We start from the raw sequence: 17,851 nt of genomic DNA, 5'->3' as shown, positions 1-17,851 counted from the left end.
TAATGTAGTCCAGGGAAGCCAAAAGGTTGGACACCCTTGCATTATACAATGCTGAGTCTGAAACAAATGAAAGTCAATCTTATTTTGATTACTGTATATACTTGTGTATAGGTCGACCTCATGTCTAAGTTGAGGGTAGGTTTTAGGGTAAAAATTATGGAATTTGATATGACTTCTGGCTAAATTGAAGGCATTCCACAGTGGGAGAAAACTGTCAGCCATCACTGTCATTTTCCCACCCAGGCTTTCATAAGGCCAGAAGCAGCGCCATGTACGTAGGTGGTAGTTCTTTTAGGTTCTCGCAGGGTGGAATAAGCTCTTGCTTTTCATTACTCAGAGAAGGCGGTGGTTTCTTTATGACAAGAGTTAACATACAGTACGCTCATTGACCTGTGGAGAAGTGGTGCCAGATTTGGGGGTTGATTCTTTGACTAAAATTCTAGATCTATACATGAATATATATAGTAACCTTCCCATTTGTTGGTTATAGATTCTAGGAAAGAAAAACATTAAGTTAAAAATTATTCTGTCATTCTAATATGGAAATGAAAGATGCATTTATTTTCTATTTGAATGTTCTTAAAGGGAAAGCTACTGATTGCTGGAGTATTTATACTAGCAATCTCAACATCATTCCTGCTTAATTTCATTTCATTTCATTTCAAATGACAAATGGTTTTGCTTAGGCCAAGTAACAGGCCTGCGATTTGCAAAGCACTTGATCTCTGTGTTCAGGAGTTGAACCTATCAGGGTGGGAAGAGAAAAGAGCTTTTAATTGGAGGAAACCTCCCATGAGATAACAACACATGACAGAATGCTAGACAACTGAACAAGGGATATAAACAGCAAGGAATGCATAAATCATTTGGATAGAGTTGTCCACCTGGGCCCTATTCAGAGTTCTAATATCTGTATGTTCAGTGACAAAAATGAACAAATGTGGCTTAATTTAGGACTGCTTTAAATTTTGGAGAAAATAATAATAACAATAACAATAACAATAAATCTTTATTTATATCCCACTTTTCTCCCTAAACAGGACCCAAAGTGGCACTATTAGAGTTTCTTCAGCTAGTACACCTGGCTTCTATTCATATAGGATGTGAAGAACCTCAGTGACCTATCTTCCTTCCTTCCTTCCTTCCTTCCTTCCTTCCTTCCTTCCTTCCTTCCTTCTCCTGTGTTAAGGTGGTCTTGCCATTTGTTAATCTGGATCAGTTCCATGAAGCATTTGATTGCTACAGAGCTGATCTGAGGCCCGCCCTCTTGATCTCAATTTTTGATGTGAAATTACAACTCTCATAATTCTATAGTATTGGTCCTTGGCAGTTAAAGTGGTGTAAATTGCATTCATTCTACAATGTAGGACTTGGTTTTCTGCCAGGGATGGGAGGAAGGTGGCGGTGTTGAGGAGTTATCCATCTCTCCGTTGCCATGGACCGACCACCACCTGGTCAGCTTTAGATTAACTGCACCCCCTAACCTCTGCAGAGGTGGAGGACCCATTAAGTTGGTCCGCCCCAGGAGGCTTATGGATCCGGATGGATTCCTGACGGCTCTTGGGGAATTTCCCGCTGCCTCGGTTGGTGATCCTGTTGATGCCCTGGTCGCTCTCTGGAATGGGGAGATGACTAGGGCAATAAACACGATCGCTCCAGAACGTCCCCTCTCAAGTAGCCGAGCTAAACCAGCTCCTTGGTTCACTGAGGAGCTGGCAGCGTTGAAGCGAAAGAAGAGGGAACTAGAGAGCGTGTGGCGTTCGAATCCGAGCGAGCCAAATCGAACACGGTTTATGTCCTTCTTAAGGGCATATGCCGCGGCAATAAAAGCCGCAAAGAAGACCTTCTTTGCGGCCACTATTGCGTCTGCAAAGAACCGTCCGGCCGAACTGTTCCGAGTTGTCAGAGGCCTGTTAAAACCCACCATTCAGGATGGGTGCCCTGATGACTCGGCAGCTCGCTGTGAAGCCTTTGCTCAGTTCTTTGCAGACAAAGTCGCTTTGATCCGCTCTGGTCTGGACACCATATTAACGGCAGTCTCTGAGGATGTAACACGAGCATCTGCTTGTCCGGTTTTGATGGATTCATTTCAATTGGTTCAATCCGAGGATGTGGACAAGGTGCTTGGAGGAATGAGAGCTACCACATGCATCCTAGACCCCTGCCCATCCTGGCTTCTGAAGGAGGCCAGAGGGGGATTGGCCGAGTGGGTGAAGGTGGTGGTTAATGCCTCCCTCCGGGAAGGCATCTTTCCAGCCAGCTTAAAGCAAGCTGTAATAAAACCGCTGTTGAAAAAACCATCACTGGACCCCACTCAATTCGTCAACTTCCGGCCTGTTTCCAATCTCCCCTTTTTGGGCAAAGTCCTGGAACGTGTGGTGGCCTCACAACTCCAGGCATTCTTGGTAGACACGGATTATCTGGATCCGGCACAGTCTGGCTTCAGGCCGGGGCATGGTACTGAGACAGCCTTGGTCGCCTTAGTGGATGATCTGCGCCGGGAGCTCGACAGGGGGAGTGTGTCCCTGTTGGTGCTTCTGGACCTCTCAGCGGCCTTCGATACTGTCGACCACGGTATCCTTCTGAGACGCCTCGCGGGAATGGGTCTTGGAGGAACTGTTTTACAGTGGCTCCGCTCATTCCTCGAGGGTCGGTCTCAGAAGGTGTTACTGGGAGACTCCTGTTCAACCCCACAACCTTTGTCTTGTGGGGTTCCTCAGGGCTCAATATTGTCTCCCATGTTGTTTAACATCTACATGAAGCCGCTGGGTGAGATCATCCGGAGTTTCGGAGTGCGATGTCATCTGTACGCGGATGATGTCCAACTCTGTCACTCCTTTCCACCTGCTACTAAGGAGGCTGTCGAGGTCCTGAACCGGTGCTTGGCCGCTGTGACGGTCTGGATGGGGGCGAACAAATTGAAATTGAATCCAGACAAGACAGAGGTACTCCTGGTCAGTCGCAAGGCCGAACAGGGTATAGGGTTACAGCCTGTGTTGGATGGGGTCGCACTCCCCCTGAAGATGCAGGTTCGCAGTTTGGGTGTGATCCTGGACTCATCGCTGAGCCTGGAGCCCCAGGTTTCGGCGGTGACCAGGGGAGCATTCGCACAGTTAAAACTCGTGCGCCAACTGCGCCCGTACCTTGGGAAGTCTGACTTGGCCACGGTAGTCCACGCTCTGGTTACATCCCGTTTGGACTACTGCAACGCTCTCTACGTGGGGTTGCCTTTGAAGACGGCCCGGAAGCTCCAACTAGTCCAACGTTCGGCAGCCATGATACTAACGGGAGCGGAGCGCAGGGAGCATACAACTCCTCTGCTGCACCAGCTCCACTGGCTGCCGATCTGCTACCGGGCTCAATTCAAAGTGCTGGCGTTGGCCTTTAAAGCCCTAAACGGTTCTGGCCCAACTTACCTATCCGAACGTATCTCGGCCTATCAGCCCGCCAGGACCCTAAGATCTTCTGGGGAGGCCCTGCTCTCTATCCCGCCTGCTTCACAGGTGCGGCTGGCGGGTACGAGAGACAGGGCCTTTTCTGTGGTGGCCCCGCGGCTATGGAACGCCCTGCCCTTGGAGGTAAGATCAGCCCCTTCATTGATGATATTCCGAAGAAGATTGAAGACCTGGATGTTTAAGCAGGCATTTGGCTAACCCAATGCAACGAATGGTAACTGACTAAAGGACTGGCAACATGGATGACGAACTGGATCACGTTTTTAGTTAAGAGTCGAACTGGATTGGTATTGATGTATGAATTGTGCTTTTATGTTTTTTATGTTTTTTATGCTTTTAACTGTATACTGTTGATTGTTATATTATGTTGTAAACCGCGTTGAGTCGCCGGCTAGGCTGAGAAACGGCGGTATATAAATATAGCAAATAAATAAATAAATAAATAAATAGATGGACCTCAAGACAATCAAGGGACTGGAGAAACTCCCTATGAGGAAATATTGGAAAACATGAGGCTTTTTTTTGCCAAGAAAGAAAGTCATACAAGGTGTGACATGATAAAGGCTGATAAGATTATGAATGGTATGAAGTAGAGAAATGAGACAAAGAGAAACTTTTCTTCCCTAGTCAAAATTCTAGAACCCAGCACCATACACTGAAAGCAGGCCTGTAGCGAGGGGGGGGGAGGTTTAGAGGTTTACCCCCCCTGAAATGTTTCAGATTTTTTAAAAAAAACTGGTTTACTCATGAATTTTAACTGGTTAACCAAATCCCCATGCTAAGTCTATGAGATGCAAAAAATTAAGAGTCCCTCCAGATAGTCCCTGCAAGCACTATCTCAAGCAAATATTGACAATTTATTCACACTGTCATTACTTGCAGCAATAGCTGATGTAGCGAAGCAACCAAGTTGGGGGGAGGGAAGTGTTGAATGCTCTCATTAAGGAGGTCAGACTTGGTGGAGGTGGTTGACAGGGGCGGAGCTGCAGGCTCTTGAAGGCTTCTCTGCCCCCTGCTGTGCTCTTTGCTTCAGTGTGAGCTAGGAGGCAGGTTTCAACCCCCCTGTGAAATTTTCAACCCCCCCCCACTGAAAATTTCAACCCCTCCCAAAAAAGACTTCTGGCTACGGCCCTGACTGAAAGTGAATGGAAAGGGATTCAGGACTTAAAGGAAAAGTACCTTTTCACACAACTATATCCCCAGGTTTTCAGGACAGAAGTATGGGACAGTCAACTCTGGCTGGGACATATGGGGAAGGCCTTCATAAAGTGCACCTCAACCCCTGTGAATAGAGACCTTTGGTGAAAATTCCAAGCTCCTGTGCAATTCGAAGAACCCACAAACCTTTGATTTGTTCTGAAATCAACTCATTCATGAAAACATTGTATTTTAAACCTTTTTGTTTAATGCTCATACAGGACAAAACTTTCTGCCTCTTGAATAAAGGACATCCCATACAGTACACCTGGCAACACTATGCACAGAGCATAATTAAATGGTAGAATTGGATGACACAAAATGTATCCATGGCTACCAACTGGGACAGTTTTAAAGGGAATTGGATAAATTAATGGAGAACAGGACCCTCAAGGGCTAACATTCAGTATGACTCCAGTATTAGAGGCAAAATTTCTCTCTCTTGAGACCTTGAAAGAAAGTGTGTAGTTTCACTCATGTCATCTCCAGCTAATAGGCTTCCGATAGGAAACTGATTGACCACTGTGAACAGAAAGTTGATTGCAAAGGCCTTTGGTCTGCTTTAACAAGACTTTTATTAAGTGCTTGCATTGTTAGCTCTTTTTTCAACACTTTTTTGTCATAGATCAGTGGTTCTCAACCTGTGGCTCCCTAGATGTTTTGGCCTGCAACTCTCAGAAATCCTAACAGCTGGCAAACTGGCTGGGATTTCTGGGAGTTGTAGGCCAAAATACCTGGGGACCCATAGGTTGAGAACCACTGTCATAGATAGATAGATGGACATTCAGTGGCTGCTTGGAAAATAAGCATTTTCTTCACAGATGAATAACAGAGAACTATTAGAACGTCACAGTCACTAGACAGTTCTTTCACTCTGGTTTCCTTCCTCCTCTAATCTTTTCCATTTCGATTGTGTACATATTTACCTTTGCGTGTCTCCTCCCATGTACAGGTGCCACTGTGCCAAACTGTGCTTGCTCCACCCTCACCTGGTCACTAACTTACACTGATTCCACTTTGCATTTAGATCGTCAGATTTCTCGTCTCCGAGTGCCTTACAGAAAGCTTAGCACAATGACCAGCGTAGCAATTAAATTGGCCAAGGAGAGGGAAGTATTAGAAGGCTTGGGTTCCAATGGGAAGGCAATAAAATATCTAAAACAGGATTTTGATGAGCTAAGGAGGCAGTGCTTAAAGTCTGGTACTCTGTTCAAAGATGAAGAATTCCCTGCTTGTCCTTCTGCTCTTGGCTACAGAGATTTGGGGCCGTATTCTCCCAAAACTCAAGGCATTATCTGGAAACGACCTCCGGTAAGAATATTATATTCTGTTGATCATCTGTTGGGTTTGGAGAGTGTTTTGTTCACTCAAATACACAATAACAAGGTTTCGTTGAATTTAGAAAATGTATAATGTCTCTACAATGGCCTTTGCCTTGATCCTGCTAGTTTCTTGAAAAATATAAATGTCGAGATGTCTTTCTAACAGGTTTGTCCTTTGGAAGTTGCTCAGGTGATCAATCAATGCATTTAAAAGCAGGGACATTTTTGGAGGGTCAGTATTTGAATTAAGGGACATTAATTACAATGCATTGGAATGTGAAGTGTGAAAATGAAGTGAATCCATTTATGTTCTTTGGACTGTGACAGTGCAGAATAAAGGATATCTAGCAATGTTTGAAATTGAGAATGCCTGGAAATATATTCTTGTAGGATTTCCTTCTATGCTTTCCCAATTTCTAAGTTTTTAATGGGTTTGTACTTTGAAGTGCGTGCTTAAGTAATATTTTCAAAGGCATTTTTTTCAAGTATTGATAGGCAAATCTGTCTGTTCTGGGTCATGTCTTGTTTGTTTGTCTTTATATATAATTCCATTCTGTTCTTTTTTTTTTTTGGCATTCATTTGTAATTTTAAAAATTCTTGGAAAATGCATTTAAATACATACATGACTGTTTGCTATCTCTTAAAACAGTGAATATTTTCTCTTAACATATGTGTATGAATAAATGTTTATTCTTAAAATAGGAACTCAGGACCCTTCTACACTGTCCACAAACACAGGAGGATTTGGGGTTTTTAACCCAGTTTCAGTCCCCACCCCAATGCAAACCCCGCGCTTTCCCTCGAGTGATGGCTAGATGCCATCCCACCTGCCAGCCCCCCATTTTCCCCTCCAAAACCTACCAAAGGGGCCCGCTGGCAGTGCAAGCCCTCCAGAACGTACTTCTTATGTGCAAAAATAACACATCAGTAGGTGACTGGGGAGCAGGGGCAGGGAGAGGCCCCTCAGGTAAGTTTTGTAGGGGAAAATGGAGGGCTGGGCTCCTTCAGGCTCCAGGAGATCGAAGAAGCAGAATGGTTGTGGAAATTGACCCCCTTGTAAAGATCTGGACCTTACTGCAATGTTTGGGTCTTTGCAGGTGTCAAATTAATCAGGAGTAAACTGGGAAATCCTTTCCACATAGCCATTTAATTTTAATAATTAATGTCTAATTGTATTTGTTTATCTTTATATTTATATGTATTGGCATTAAATCGCTGCCTGCCGTAAGGCCGGCCCGAGTCCCCTTTTAGGGTGAGAAGGGCGGGATTTTTATTTATTTATTGTATTGTATATTGTATTAAAACAAAAAACACAAAGTTTGCAAACATGACATTCTATTAAATGTCCTTTGACTAGTATCTGGCCACTTGGAGTGCCTCTGGTGTTGCTATAAGAAGGTCCTCCACTGTGCACGTGGCAGGGTTCAGGTTGCATTTCAGTAGGTGGTCTGTGGTTTGCTCTTCTCCACACCTGCATGTCGTAGATTCCACTTTGTAGCCCCATTTCTTAAGGTTGGCTACATCTCATGGTGCCAGAGCACAGTCTGTTCAGCATCTTCCAAGTCGCCCAGTGTGCCCAGGAGGGAGTCTCTTCTTTGGCATCAGCGATTGATTGAGGTTCTGGGTGGGATAAAAATATGTGAAATAAATAAATAATAAATATAACCTAGAATGTCAAGGCAGAAAATCCCACAATATCTGCTTTGAACTGGGTTATCTGAGTCCACACTGCCATATATTCCAGTTCAAATCAGATAATGAGTGATTTTATTCAACTGTCTGGAAGGGGCCCAAGTTTACTCCACATTAATCTGGGTTAACCTAAGGCATTGGCGATTCCATCTGAACATTAGGAAGAACTTCCTTACTCAGTTCTTGTGGGTTTTTTCGGGCTATATGGCCTAGTTCTAGAGGCATTTCTCCTGACGTTTCGCCTGCATCTATGGCAAGCTTCCTCAGAGGGTGACCTCACCCTCTGAGGAAGCTTGCCATAGATGCAGGCGAAACATCAGGAGAAATGCCTCTAGAACATGGCCATATAGCCCGAAAAAACCCACAAGAACTGAGTGATTCCGGCCATGAAAGCCTTCGACAATACATTCAACTTCCTTACTGTGAGAGCCGTTCAGCAGTGGAACTCTCTGCCCCGGAGTGTGGCGGAGGCTTCTTCTTTGGAAGCTTTTAAACAGGTTGGATGGCCATCTCTCAGATGTGCTTTGAATGCAATATTCCTGCTTCTAGGCAGGGGGTTGGACTGGATGGCCCATGAGATCTCTTCCAACTCTATGATTCATTGTTTGAATGCCTGTATAGAAGGGCCCTCAGATGCATATTTCATATCTGCATGTGTATTTGCTCACATCATTGTGAGCCTTCAAGTCATTACAGGGCCCTTCCACACAGCCCTATATCCCAGAATATCAAGGCAGAAAATCCCACAATATCTGCTTTGAGCTAGGTTATCTGAATCCACACTCAGATAATGTGCAATTTTCTGCCTTGATATTCTGGGATATAGGGCTGTGTGGAAGGGCCCACAGACTTATGATACTCTATGGTGAATATGCCATGGCGATTTCTTGGCAAGATTGGATAATTTAAATAACTGGGAACAACGAGTGTAACTATGGCTGGACCCAGGGCCTCATAACCTAGGGACCTCTAGGGACCCAGAGAGTAACAGATAATATTAATGAATATAATGGCAAACATAGTGAGCTGCCATCAATACATGCGCTACCACAGAGTAGATGCTGCTTGTTATGCTATCTTTTGTTACATTAAAAACCTTCAAATAGGAAATGGAAATGTATGTGGTTACACATGCTCATTTTATTATTTTACATTAAAATGTACTGTTCCCATTCTACAACAACACTATCCTCCTGGACTAGAGCGTGTTAAGATCAAACAAATGAATAATATAAAATAGTGCTGATATTTGACAGTGTTGTGCCTGATGTATTCTTAGTATATTCTTCATTGTACATCCCCAAAGCCCCTGGCTTGTCTTCTAAGTTGGCTGATGATTTGCTCCATCTCTTGCCTACATGCTGGAGGTAACCAGCTGCTAACCCCTTGTGCCCTTGACTCATCTCAGGATCTGACAGTGTGATTTATCTGGGGAGGGAAGGTTTTTGACTAACTTCTAGGCAAGGAATTTTGACTCCAGCATTGGAAACAGTGCCAACAAGGTTTCCGCTTCTTTCCAACACTACAGTTTCACCACTTAGAGTCGTGTGCAATATGCTCAGAGCACTTGCAGGAGATATTATATATATACTTTTAGATTTTATTTTTATTGGTCCCTGGAGAATTTATGTAGATTTCAGCAGGCCTTTAAAACTTGGTATTTAATTTGCTGGTTTTCAGTGTTTGAGATTTACTACTCTGAGCTTTCGAATCCTTAGAAATTTAATTAGATATCTTAACTGAAATTGCAATTCAGCCTTCAGAGGGCTGAATTGCAATTTGGCATTTTGTTTGTTTTATTTTATATACTGTTTTGAATTGTTTTTCAGAAAAGGAGATAATGACTAGTAGCAATAGGAAGAAGGTTCTCAGTTTTGTCATTTTTGCTATGAGAGATGGGATAGATATCTAGGTTTTCTTCTTAGCTGGAATCCAAGGGCTTGTCCTTCACATAATGACCAAAATGGACCTCAGATGCTTCAGGAATTTTGAAGTAAAGAGGGTTGTTGCTGCTATTATGTGTCATCATTCCAGCCATGATTTATGAATAAAAGACCTCTAAGAGATTCTCCTAATAATGGCTCAAGTGTAGCAAACTCAAGGGGTTCGTTTATTGAGTCAATCCATCTCTGATGCTATTTCCTCTTTTCCTATTGTCTTAAACTTTGCCTTGCATTATTGTCTTTTCCAGTGAGTTATATTTTTTCCCATAATGCAGTGGGCCCTTGGTCTCCATAGGGCAAGAGCACACCTTTTAGACACGCATCATTTCATAACACAGTAATTCAGTGTTACAAATGGGAGGTTAAACCAATCCCTTTTAAGAGATATGGACACATGCATAAATTGTAATAACTTAATTTATAGCAAATCATCATATCTTCTGAAAACTTTTCATTTCTATTTTTTAAAATATAATTTGTTGAGAAATAACATACATTTACATGATTTCTGTCATTTCTCATTTTTATTTATTTATTTCATATCAAAAGCATTGCATAAATTAGTATAAAACCGATAAAAATGGGAGCGCAGGTGGCTAAATACCTTTTGACCAAAAATGGGCAACAGCAATGGCATTGTCTGTAGCACCCAACAATTCTTCCTCTGTACATGAAGCAGGGCATTGTGGACAAGCATACAGATGCAGAGTTGTCTGTTCTGCTCCACAGTCACATAAGGTGTGGGATTCTTTTAGGTAGTGCCATTTTACCAGGTTGTCTTTTGATATGCCCACTCCATTTCTGAGTCTGTTGCCCATTCTTGGTTTGCCCCTGGAGGAAGACTCTCGTGGGGGCCCATCCAGTTGGGATTTCCTGGTTTAGCTGCCCAGAGGGATACCCTTGCTGTTGTTGGGGGGACGCCAAGAGGAGTGGTAGTTCTCATAAAGCTTTTCCTTGATTTGAGTCTACTGGGAGGAGACTGGTAGCCATGTAGTGGGTGGCTTTCACAGTGTTCAACCTTATTTCGCTCACATTTAGCAGCAACTTCCCATCACACATCGGGTGGCAATACCAGCAAGCTTGTAGAGTTTATCAATAGGTGTAGGTTTAAGACATCCTGTGATTATTCTGCATGTTTCATTCAATGCTATGTTTAATATGCAGGATTTAATTTTAAATTAAACAATTAAATTAATTAAATTAATTAATTAATTGATTTAATGTTTAACATGCAGGATGTTATTGCGTGCAGCTACTTTGTGCTTGGTGTTCAAGCAGTGTATCCTATATGCTAGTGTTCGATCTAAGGTGACACCGAGATATTTAGGATAGAAACAATGTTCAAGCTCTTGACCTTCCCAGGTGACTTTCAATTTCCTGTTGGCTTCACAGTTGCGTAGGTGGAAAGCACACACTTGTGTCTTGGCAGGGTTAGGCTTCAGCTGGTTATCTTTGTAGTAGCTGGAGAGATCTTTCAAGGCATTAGTAAGTTGGATTTCAACCGTTTCAAAGTCTTTTGCTTGTGTTGTTAGGCCAAGGTCAGCAGCATATATCAAACTCTTTGTGAGTGATGGTTGTGGCTGATCATTAATAAAGATATTAAACAAGGTCAGTTAGTAAAGAAATTAAACAAGGTAATTTCTCATTACACTCTTATGACTGTAGTTGACACACTAACATGTTGCGACGCACAGTTTGGAAAGCTTTTCCAGGATTCTTCATAGATACTAAAAAATGTGCATGCTCAAGTCCTGATTGAGTAGCAGCAGAGGCTGAACCAAGTTTTGGCTGCCAGGTGTCCCACATTTTTCAGGCTCCAGGAACGTTCAAGTAGCTACTTCTGTCTTTGAGATGCAAGGCAGATGCAGGAGGCTGACAAGCTCCTGATGGTGGGGAGCCTGCCTGAAGAATATGGTGCACCTGGTAGCTGTTGCCACCACCTCCACTTCTTTCCTGCACCGCTTTTAATAAGGACTTACAAACCTCACCTTGCCTTGTGATCGCAGTCTCCTTGCAAGTTCATTGACAAGTCTCACTAGCTGCCAGTTTTTGCCTTGAAATGGAATCTCACTGCCTCAAAGACAGATGCAGGCTGCTTGCATGCTCACTACCATGAATTCAAATGTATATAGTGTACATTTGAATCTGTAGTGGGTTGAATCAGCAGATCATGAGCCCGTGTATACAACAAGCCCTCTGTATGCCCAAACGATGATAGCTTCTGTTTAGTCATTTTAGTTTCTATGGAGAGTTCAGAGTAGATCTGATGTAGGACCCATTTTCCAAATTAACTATTCCCAATAGGTCTCCTAAGGTATTTCGGTGTAACCAGGTGAGCGGGCCCTCTGGCTTGAAGGTGGTGTTGTTGAACGCCAGGTCTGTCAACGGAAAAACAACTTGGATTCAGGACTTAATCCTGGAGGAGCGGGCAGATCTGGCAGATCTGGCGTGCATCACGGAGACCTGGTTGGATGAAGCGGGGGGCGTAAATCTCTCCCAGCTTTGTCCCCCAGGGTTCTCTGTGCAACACCAACCAAGAGCCGGAGGACGGGGAGGCGGAGTCGCAGTGGTCTATAGAGATTCCATCCATCTAACCAGGAGCCCCATCCCGCAGACCACAAATTTTGAATGCGTTCACCTGAGGGTGGGTGACCGGGACAGAATAGGGATTCTGTTAGTGTACCGTCCACCTCGCTGCACTACAGTCTCCCTACCTGAGCTAGCGGGGGTGGTCTCGAGCCTGGCGGTGGAGTCCCAACGGCTTCTTGTGCTGGGGGACTTCAACATCCACGCCGAGGCAACCCTCACAGGTGCGGCTCAGGACTTCATGTCCGCCATGGCAACCATGGGGCTGTCCCAACAAATAACTGGCCCCACCCACTGTGCTGGACACACATTGGACTTGGTTTTCTGCCAGGGATGGGAGCAGGGTGGCGGTGTGGAGGAGCTGTCCATCTCTCCGTTGCCGTGGACCGACCACTTCCTGATTAGATTTAGACTCACTGCGCCCCCTAACCTCCGCAAGGGTGGAGGACCCATTAAGATGGTCCGCCCCAGGAGGCTAATGGATCCGAATGGATTCCTGACGGCTCTTGGGGAGTTTCCCGCCACCGCGGTAGGTGATCATGCCGAGGCCTTGGTCGCTCTCTGGAATGGGGAGATGACCAGGGCCATTGACAAGATCGCTCCGGAACGTCCCCTCTCAAGTAACCGAGCTAAACCAGCCCCTTGGTTCACCGAGGAGCTGGCAGCAATGAAGCGAAGGAAGAGGGTTCTAGAGAGCGTGTGGCGCTCGGACCCATGCGAGTCAAACCGAACACGGTTTGTGTCCTTTTTAAGGGCATATGCCGCGGCAATAAAAGCCGCAAAGAAAACTTTCTTTGCGGCCACTATTGCGTCTGCAAAAAACCGTCCGGCGGAGTTGTTCCGCGTTGTCAGAGGTCTTTTAACTCCCCCTATCTCAGGTGGGAGCCCTGACAATTCGGCAACGCGCTGCGAAGCATTTGCTCGGTTCTTTGCAGACAAAGTCGCTTTGATCCGCTCTGGGCTGGACGCCACATTAGATGCAGTCTCTGTGGATGTGACACAAGCACCTGCTTGTCCGGTTTTGTTGGATTCTTTTCAGTTTGTGAAACCCGAGGATGTGGACAAGATACTTGGAGGAATGAGACCCACCACGTCCATCCTAGACCCCTGCCCATCCTGGCTTCTGAAGGAGGCCAGAGGGGGATTGGCCGAGTGGGTAACGGTGGTGGTTAATGCCTCCCTTCGGGAAGGCAAGATTCCAGCGAGCCTAAAACAGGCTGTTATAAAGCCGCTGTTGAAGAAACCATCACTTGACCCCACTAAATTGGACAACTTTCGGCCTGTTTCCAATCTTCCCTTCTTGGGCAAAGTCATGGAAAGCGTGGTGGCCTCACAACTCCAGGTATTCTTGAGAGACACGGATTATCTGGATCCGGCACAGTCTGGTTTCAGACCGGGACATGGTACCGAGACGGTCTTGGTCGCCTTAGTGGATGATCTGCGCCGGGAGCTAGACAGGGGGAGTGTGTCCCTGTTGGTGCTCCTGGACCTCTCAGCGGCCTTCGATACCGTCGACCACGGTATTCTTCTGGGGCGCCTTGCAGAGATGGGTCTTGGGGGCACTGCTTTGCAGTGGCTCCGGTCATTTCTGGAGGGTCGTACTCAGAAGGTGTTACTGGGGGACTCCTGTTCAACGCCACAGCCGTTGACCTGTGGCGTTCCTCAGGGTTCCATCTTGTCCCCCATGCTGTTTAACATCTACATGAAGCCGCTGGGTGAGATCATCCGGAGTTTCGGGGTGCGGTGTCACCTGTACGCAGATGACGTCCAACTCTGTCACTCCTTCCCACCTGCTACTAAGGAGGCCGTCGAAGTCCTGAACCGGTGCCTGGCCGCTGTAATGGTCTGGATGAGGGCGAACAAACTGAAACTAAATCCAGACAAGACAGAGGTACTCCTGGTCAGTCGCAAGGCCGAACAGGGTATAGGGTTACAGCCTGTGCTGGACGGGGTCGCACTCCCCTTGAAGGCGCAGGTTCGCAGCTTGGGTGTGACCCTGGACTCATCGCTGAGCCTGGAGCCTCAGGTTTCAGCGGTGACCAGGGGAGCATTTGCACAGCTTAGGCTCGTGCGCCAGCTGCGCCCGTATCTTGGGAAGTCTGACTTGGCCACGGTGGTACACGCTTTGGTCACATCCCGCCTCGACTACTGCAACGCTCTCTACGTGGGGCTGCCCTTGAAGACGGCCCGGAAGCTTCAGCTAGTCCAACGCGCGGCAGCCATGTTGTTAACGGGAGCTGGACGCAGAGAGCATACAACGCCCCTGCTGTCCCAGCTCCACTGGCTGCCGATTCGCTACCGGGCCCAATTTAAGGTGCTGGTGTTATCCTACAAAGCCCTAAACGGTTCCGGCCCAAAATACCTTGCAGACCGCATCTCGGCCTACGAGCCCACGAGGGCCTTGAGATCATCCGGGGAGGCCCTTCTATCGGTCCCGCCTGCCTCACAGGCACGTCTGGCGGGGACGAGAGAGCGGGCCTTCTCGGTGGTGGCCCCCCGGCTGTGGAACACCCTCCCTGCTGAAGTTAGACAGGCGCCCTCCTTGATGGCCTTTCGTAGGAGCCTGAAAACATGGCTCTTCGAGCAGGCCTTCAACTGAGTGTATCTTGAAACGACACTGGAATGAACTAGGACTATGAATTTTGGCTATGACCCCAGGACTTGACGAAGCGGATTTTTAGTATAAGTATATGTTATGTTGTAACTGTCTGGTTTGTATTGTCGTGATTTATTGTACACTGTCTTCTTGTTGTTGTTCACCGCCCCGAGTCGCCCTCGGGCTGAGAGGGGCGGTCAATAAATGCAAGAAATAAATAAATAAATAAATAAATAAATTTATTTGTCTTTGTGGTGATGTATGGTATTAATAACTTTCCCTTCAGCACCATGCTTTGAATGAGCTGTATTTTTCTTAACTTACATTTTTCAGCTCTCACATCTGTATATAGAAATTGCAAACATAATGGTATGGATGAGCCTGACTTGGTGTTCATTACTATATCATTTCTCTTGAGAAAGTAATATACTTTGCCATTTTAAAGTTTCCATTCCATAAGACAGGCAAGTCTCAAATGTACAATAAAGTACCACTGCTTTGTGCAGTTTGGAAAAAAATGAGAATTTGATGGAATAGCTTATAGAGTGTTCTATAATGTAACAAACGGTATATAGAAAACATTATCCTTATGAGCTGGTCATGAAACCACTTTGGCGAAGAAAAGTCTGAGGACTCGCACACTTTTCTGCTATTTCATTAGTTAGAATGTAAGATATTAACTAAATATGTATGCTGATCATTTTTTAAATATAGAAAATTCAGCCAAGGTAATATTTTCCAATTAACTTATTGTTTTTACTGGTTTTAACAATATAAACTCATTGATGTACTTCTTAAAAAGTGAATGGGAGATATCAGTTGTGATAGTGACTCATCATGCTCTGGAACATCTTTCAAATGTCTGTTGGAAGAGCTATAATTTGCATAAGTTGAATATTCATTGAGCTCTGGACTACATATCAAAATTCATAGAATTAGTCACTTCTGAGCTCTACTTTTGTGAGATGGAAAATCTGTTAATACCCTATTTTTTTCTCTCATCCTGGAAGCTAAGCTGGATCAGCCTTGGGTAGTACTTGGATGGGCTAATACCAATGAATACCAGGTCTGAAGGCCGTATTTCATAGGAAAGAACTGGCAAAACCATCTCTAAGTATTCAATGTCTAAGAAAACCCTATGAAAAATGTATGTGATCACCATAGGTCGACAGGTGACTTGAAGGCACATAAACATAAAACCTGTTACCTGAGGTGGACACTCCATCTAGTCTAATGCTAGATCTCATCCAGCTTGTGGTCCACGTGTCTCTCTTTCCAGTAAATGAAGTAACTGAAATTTAGTGGTAAATTTAATAAATTTAAGGAAGGACATATTTGGTCATAATGACAAAAACAGTACATGTTTGGTATAATGATTAAGAATCTATAAGACTTATAAATATGTTTCATTCAACAATTATTTTCAGGAACTAGTCCCAAATCCTCAATTCATTGTGGGAGGAGCTACTCGTACAGATATCCGTCAAGGGGCACTGGGTAAGTAGAAGAGCATTACATGTTGCTATGTCTGTGTAGATGGGAAAGGGAAAGAGCTGCAACATCTTCCAACCCAGGGATTGGAAAAACAACTTTTCTAATCTCCTTAAATAGCTGTGTTTGCTGAAGGTTCAGGGAATTGCACTTCAAGCAGCAATTTTTCCAAGCTCAGCACCAAACAATTGTGTGCCATTATCAGAGAGCAAGTGTACAAAGCTGTATGTAAAACAAGTCATATCAGAGGATTCGAGTGAATAATTATTAAAGGACCAACATAAATCCCATGTGTGAAACATCAGCCACATTGCTTATTTTGCAAATGTCTTTGAAATGAAGGCAGTTCTAATCTTCATATTCATCACATGTGAAACACTTTCCTTTCAGAACCTGCACTCTATGTCTAAATTAAAAGTGGTGACAGATTATCCTTAAGGCGTCTCTTCATTAAATGCCATTGCTTTATTGGTGGCAAAAGTTAGATGAAATATTAGCTCAGCTAGTGTCAACTGAATTTGAAAGACCGGGCATATTTCACCTTCACTGTGTGAATGACCCCTTTTTAAGGAAAGAAAGAAAGAAAGAAAGAAAGAAAGAAAGAAAGAAGGAACACACCAAAAAGCAACACCTCAGTTCCAACTAAAATATATCACCATGTGCAACAACTTTCAGGACGTGTTTTAAGGGGGAATCTTTGGCGACTCTTTGCATTTGAACATGCATGTTAACTTTGCTATTTTTATCTGCACTAAAGCCTTCAAGAGGCCAATTGTATGAATTTACCTTTAAATGTTATATCACAGCTCTTAGTGTTTGAATTTGATATCTCTTCTCTGCTTAATCCTGAGGCAGCATGGCCAGTGCTAGATTGTATTGTGGAAACTGTAGCTCAAGAAATCTGGTCCAAACTACACGCTATAGTTCCTTTTAAAGTATTCCAATACGATAGCTGTATGAACTGGTTCAAATCACACATACACTTTCCAAACTGTTATTTGATCATATGATAATTATTTGTTTTAAGGTGTATGATGTAGTGATTTGGGTGGAGGAAAATTATATTGAGAACATAACACTGTGGAATGATTTAATACCACCCCTCCAAACTTTTCCAGGCAGCCTTTCCTATAGAAGGCAGTCCTAGGCTGGATGTTTTTTTACTTAAGACCAAGCAGTTAAAATATTCACATATGCCATTATCTCCACCTCTTTTTAAAAAATCTGATCTATCTAGGAGACTGTTGGCTTTTGGCAGCCATTGCTTCTCTCACATTGGATCAAGAAATACTAGACCGAGTTGTCCCCAAAGATCAAAGCTTCCAGAAGGACTATGCTGGGATCTTTCATTTCCAGGTATCTTGTCTTTTCTATGTTGTATGTTTTAGTTTTAAAGCTGAATAAAAGGTGAGAGACTAGCCCCAAATGAAGTGTCCTAATTTCCCAATGTGATGCCTTCCAAGTGCAGTTTTTTGACCAGGGGCCACTTTGATCAGGGACCACTTGAACAGGGACCATTTTGACCAGGGACCACTCTCCAACATTAGTACCAAAGGGGTTATGAACCA

General features: G+C 44.3%; 1 protein-coding gene across 1 annotated transcript in view; it reads left to right on the top strand.

Moving 5' to 3' along the window:
* The first annotated feature begins 5,663 nt into the window (after positions 1–5,663).
* The window catches only part of LOC132761387 (calpain-8-like), a 69,239-nt gene continuing 57,051 nt past the window's right edge, over positions 5,664–17,851 (top strand). The window contains exons 1-3 of the mRNA XM_060754202.2: positions 5,664–5,963; positions 16,220–16,289; positions 17,521–17,639. Coding sequence (XP_060610185.2) covers positions 5,727–5,963; positions 16,220–16,289; positions 17,521–17,639 — 426 coding nt within the window. The 5' untranslated portion in view covers positions 5,664–5,726. The remainder of the gene's footprint in view (positions 5,964–16,219; positions 16,290–17,520; positions 17,640–17,851) is intronic.

This window comes from Anolis sagrei, chromosome 1 (genome assembly GCF_037176765.1).
Source record: "Anolis sagrei isolate rAnoSag1 chromosome 1, rAnoSag1.mat, whole genome shotgun sequence".
Classification (NCBI taxonomy): Eukaryota; Metazoa; Chordata; class Lepidosauria; order Squamata; family Dactyloidae; genus Anolis; species Anolis sagrei.
Note: the sequence above shows the minus strand (reverse complement) of the source record. Positions and strands in the feature narration are given on the sequence as shown.